This window comes from Austrofundulus limnaeus, unplaced genomic scaffold (assembly GCF_001266775.1).
Source record: "Austrofundulus limnaeus strain Quisiro unplaced genomic scaffold, Austrofundulus_limnaeus-1.0 Scaffold1115, whole genome shotgun sequence".
NCBI classification, from domain to species: domain Eukaryota; kingdom Metazoa; phylum Chordata; class Actinopteri; order Cyprinodontiformes; family Rivulidae; genus Austrofundulus; species Austrofundulus limnaeus.
The window spans coordinates 75031-80383 of NW_013953517.1; the positions used below are offsets into that span (position 1 = coordinate 75031).

Sequence of the window (5353 nt, forward strand, 5' to 3'; positions counted from 1 at the left end):
TATATATATAGATGATATTCCACAAGCTGTTAGTAAATGTGCGGTACACTTACAGTATATGCTGATGACACCATTTTGTATGCTGTTGGCCCATCCCCTGAAACAGTTTTCCAGTCTCTAAAACAAAACTTCTTGAATATTCAAAATTCTTTTGCAAATTTGGGTTTATCCTTGAATTCTAAGAAAATAAAAGTCCTTTAGTTTAACTGTAAGAAAAATGTAAATCTCCCCAACTTGGTCTTTACTGTTAAGTTTTTCAGCGGTTACACGTGTTTGCCTGTAATGATAAAAATAAAGCAACATTAGATCAGCAACCTGTTCAGTTCTTAAATCATTACGACTGTTTGTCCTCAGGGGGACACTGGTCAGCCTGGCCTGAAGGGACAGCCAGGACCTGCAGGGGAGCTAGGACTCATGAGGATGTTGGGACAGAAGGGTGAAGACGGGAAGCCAGGGGCTCCTGGACGTCAAGGTCCTGAAGGAACAGATGGAGAACCAGGAGAACCAGGACCTAAAGGTGTTTTGGGGCAGAAAGGAAACCCGGTGAGTTGCGTTTGGACAGGTTTGGTTCTGAGACTTGTTTCCATGACAACAAACCATCACCAGTTTGTGTTCGAGTAACTGATGTAAGGCTTAGAGGATGAGTTCTTCTTTCAGGGTCCTCCAGGGACAAAAGGTGACAGGGGCTCACCTGGAGAGACTGGTCCCAGAGGCCCCACAGGGCAGATGGGGCCCACAGGAAGCCTTGGGATTGGGGTTCCAGGGCCTGAAGGACTCCAAGGAGACACTGGATTTCTGGGTGAACCAGGAGAACCTGGAAAAAAAGGTGGGTCCATTCTGTCATAGTCAGAACTGGAAGCAGGTTTTGGAGCTAAAGCTAATGGTTGTTCTGTGTGTTTCAGGTGAAAAAGGTGCTCCAGGAGAAATTATAGGTTTTCCAGGTGATCCAGGCCAGAAAGGAATAAAAGGTTACACTGGAAACCAAGGACCTGAAGGTAAGACCGTTACCGGCCGGCCCTAGCTTCTGATACCTCCAATGCTAATGCTAATGCTACCAAGGAAATATTTAAAATCTGTTAGAGCAGTGGTTCCCAGCTTATTTTCTGACCCCTGATGATTAAGATCAGCATCACCATGTTGTCTCCTCTGGTCTCAGGAGAGACGGGACTTGCAGGTTTTCAGGGACTGGCAGGACCAAAGGGAGACAACGGACTTGATGGATCATCTATTCCAGGTTTCCCAGGCAGTGTGGGGTTAAAGGGTGAGTTCAGAAACAGACGTGATTAAATCATTTTTACAGTCCATTCATGTAAAACTTAAACGTGTCTTCTGGCATCAGGAAACAACGGGCCTGCAGGAGAACCAGGGTTTCCCAGTTTTGGGGTCAAAGGTCGAGAGGGCCCGTCAGGACCCCCAGGCACAGTTGGCCTGAAGGTAGACAGAAATAAAATCTGTTTTGTTTTATTGTCTCTGAACAAAGTTCTGTCACATATTTCTGTGTTTTTAATGATGACTCAGCACTTTAGGTGATCCTTAATGTGACGAAGGTCTGACATGGACAGAATACTCATCCTGTTTACCTGAACCCACAGTGTGTTTGGGTTTTTAACTGTTTCTTGACTGAGCTCCTGTTCTGGTCTCTGTGCTCAAAGGGGAACAGGGGGGTCGGTTTAACAGGCAGCCAGGGCCAGCCAGGTTCTCAAGGAGAAGATGGTTTGGTTGGACCACCAGGACATCCTGGACCTCCAGGAGTACAAGGAATTGGTGGACTGAAAGGACAAGTGGGTCTTCCAGGTCTCAAAGGTAAGCAGGAGTCGTGCCGTCTGAAGCTGTTTCCATGTTGAAGGTGTTTACAGCGGCGTCTGTTCCTCTCATGAGGTCTGCAGGTCCTGGTCTTGTTCTCCTCCTTCAGGGGTCAGGTTCAGGGTCTTCCACCTGCTCCCTACTCTCTCTGCAGTTCACAGTCCATGAGGACTCTGTCTAGAACTTGTTAAAATAAAGTCTACAGCACAGCAGAGCCCATTCTGCTGTAAACTCAGCTGTTCTAGTTGTTTCTTTAGGATAAAACGTGAGAAAAGAAAAGTTATTCTCATCTTTACTGAACTGAAAATAAAACCTGGTGAAGCACAAGACCTCAATAAGCTTGTCGTTTTGGTCTGCAGGTTGTCCAAAGTCCATGATGTGGTTTACATGATCACAGTCTGAGACCTGAACCAGTTCTAGAACCAGGTCCCAAGCAGGTTTTCCAAGTCCAGGACCATCAAACACTAACACTCAAACTGTACTACTGTGCATGTTAGGTCACCATGGTCTGGATGGTGGCCCTGGTCCTACTGGCCTGAGTGGGGTCTGTGTCTCTGTAGCTCCGGGACCTCAAGGAGTTCAAGGACCCAAAGGTGTCATCGGATTCATAGGTATGGTACCACGTGTGAAGAGTTCAGAGTGGAGCTTGTGTCTTTAACTTCCTGAGAAACCTTCATGTCCTTCCTGTCTGCCAGGAATCAGGGGATCCAAAGGTCTGAAGGGAGATCCTGGCTTCCCAGGGTTCGGAATCCAAGGGATTCAGGGACCAAAGGGRAAACAAGGATTAGATGGAGCTCCAGGTCCGATGGGAGACCAGGGACTGAAGGGCCTGAGAGGGAAGGATGGGGAGCCAGGGAGTCCAGGTGAGACTCAATGTTTGGCATTTTATATCCTGCTTCAAACATTGTTTATCTTATAAAAAGTAATAACTGCTGAATATTTAATGTCAAAATATAAAAAATTATTTTAATTATTAAAAAAAACTATTTTATACATTTTGAAGGTTAATGACAATTTAAAGACAAACAGCTAAAGTCTGTTCTACTCATTTTAAATGAATGTTTGAAGAGAGGTTCTCTTTGTCTTCCAGGATTTAGAGGGGACGTGGGCCCCCCAGGACCACCTGGGAGTCTAGGATGGAATGGAGTTAAAGGGGAAGCTGGACAGCCAGGACCAAAAGGTCTGAGTAAACAAAGAGATTCGGGTTGTGGGACCGTGACAGTCTTTCTCTGTAATGGTTTGTCTCTTAGGTCAGAGRGGTCAGGATGGGGCCAGGGGCTCTCAGGGGCCCCCAGGCGCTCAGGGGGACCGAGGAGATCCTGGACCACAAGGGATCCAGGCAAACATTAATGCACCAGGAGGACCTGGAAACCCTGGAGACCAAGGTATAATCTAGCCTAATCTATTTTAGTCTGGTCTGGTCTGGTCTGGTCTGGTCTGTTTTATTTATGGTAATGGGAGGAGTCAGGAGACCTTCTGATAAGAACAGTAAAATGTATTTTTATATCTTTATTATTAATCCTTTATTTTCATTTATTCACCTGCTGATTGAAGTGAATCCTGTTTGAATTTAAATTATTTGTTTTTTAATTTTTTCTTTAGGGGCTATTGGTTGCACAGGACTTAAAGGAGACAGGGGGCTCACAGGACTACTGGGTCCAAATGGAAGAAAAGGAGAAGCTGGAAACCCAGGACCACAAGGTAAACATGGGACCTGGAACTGTAAAAATGTTGGATGTTTAGGTCTTCACTGTGGCTTTGTGTGACCGTCAGGACTTCTGGGAGACCCAGGTAGAGATGGTGAGAGGGGTCTTCCTGGTTTCACTGGACCCCCTGGTGATAAAGGACTCAACGGGTGTCCAGGTATGTCTACCTCTCCCATCCCAGTGCACCTGAAAGGTGTTACTGTCTCGGCCCAAACATGACGAGGACTCTCTGAAGCCTCATTAAATCCATTTCACTTCACGTTTAATCAGTTTTAAAGTTTAATTTCAAACTTCAGGCTCATTTCAAACTCAATCAGCTGATTTCTTGCAGGTTATAAAGGTGAGAAAGGTCCAAAGGGGACAAGTGGATGTCCTGGTTCAGATGGATCACCAGGACAAACAGGATGTAAAGGTGAAAAAGGAGAACCAAGTCAAGCAGGACCAGGAGCTAAAGGCCCCACTGGAGAAAAGGTGTTGGCATCAATGACCAATGTTCCTGTTAGAATCCCAACATTCAGCTAGAACCTAGATCTGAATCCCCCCACAGGTCCTCAGGGTCACACAGGAGGTCCGAGTCAAGTCACCCAGAGTTCTGGTGCAGGTTATGTGTGTCTGTTAGGAAAATATCTCATCAAACTCTCAAAAAGGAGTCATTGGTTGAACATTCACAACTGATTCAAGATGGCCGCCACAGCTAATCAACACAAACACATAAAGGCTGCATGTTTGACAGATATGGAGCTAAAATCTGGAGTGGTAKTAGCTGAGAGTCGCTCCCAACACAGACTCTGAGAGCTGAGATAAGTCTTACCTCCACAGGGACGTCAAGGATGTCCAGGAAGTCCAGGTCCAAAGGGACAACCAGGAAACCCTGGAAACTTTGGTCCTCCAGGACCAAAAGGACAATGTGGACCAACAGGACCCACAGGACCACCTGGGAGCAGAGGTCTGATGGTTCATGTTTGTTTGTTTCTAAAGTAAAACAAATTGAAAGTGAATTCTTTAATTAGACGTTGGAACCAAGAAAGAACCAGTGTTAAATGAAGCCTAACCTTTGGTCCCAGGTCCACCTGGGTGTCCAGGGGAGAAGGGTTTTGATGGTCTTCCAGGGAACCAAGGCCCTCAAGGAAGTCCTGGAGCTTCAGGTACGGGCTGCTATAACAGCTGGACTCTGTCAGGTCTCCAAACCTGTCCCCTCAGCGACCTATAATCAGATCTTTGTCTTCAGGACCCAAAGGGCCTCCTGGAAATCCTGGTTCTCCTGGTCCTAAAGGGAACCAGGGACAGGATGGGATTCCTGGACCTCCTGGAGAGAAAGGAATCATGGGAGGTAAAATACTGAATGAAAGGTTTAAAACTAAACACAGCTGAGATGAAAGCTTCTGGGTGGAGGTTTTCAGCTCATGTTGGACTAAAACTGGCTTCCAGAGGTCTGTTGGACCTTAGAGGAGCAGGAGGTCTTAGATGGACCAGATCTGACCGGCTGGTGGTGAATGTGATTAAAGTTTGTTTATAAGTCATAAAAACTAAAGTTCATCCTGATCAGGACAAATCTGTGAAACTGGTGTTTGGTTTCAACACAGAGAGGCTAAAACATGTTATTAAAAATGTTTCAAAACAACCTTTTATCATTCTTCTTGATTTTAAGCTTTGATTCATGTTCCAGTAAGCGATCACAGAGGCGGCTGAGCTAAGACTTTATTTACCATCGCCTGTGCTCAAAGGCCCGCTGGTCGCATTCATTAGCTGAACAACAGAATCAACCTAGACCCATTGGGCCTCATGCAAGAACCGTTCGTACGCACAGATTTGTTCTTAAATTGTGCGTACGAGTGATTTAGGAG

The 5353-nt window shown here is 45.9% G+C and overlaps 1 protein-coding gene across 1 annotated transcript in view; it reads left to right on the plus strand.

Moving 5' to 3' along the window:
• Nucleotides 1–5353, plus strand: part of col4a3 (collagen, type IV, alpha 3) — a gene marked incomplete at its 5' end in the record, with an annotated part of 24080 nt that overhangs the window by 9917 nt on the left and 8810 nt on the right. Inside the window, 16 exon segments of the mRNA XM_014030768.1 lie at nt 355–543; nt 658–826; nt 903–995; nt 1157–1261; nt 1340–1434; nt 1653–1803; nt 2301–2414; nt 2499–2666; nt 2894–2983; nt 3054–3188; nt 3406–3504; nt 3577–3666; nt 3841–3980; nt 4329–4455; nt 4574–4654; nt 4738–4839. Coding sequence (XP_013886222.1) covers nt 355–543; nt 658–826; nt 903–995; nt 1157–1261; nt 1340–1434; nt 1653–1803; nt 2301–2414; nt 2499–2666; nt 2894–2983; nt 3054–3188; nt 3406–3504; nt 3577–3666; nt 3841–3980; nt 4329–4455; nt 4574–4654; nt 4738–4839 — 1948 coding nt within the window.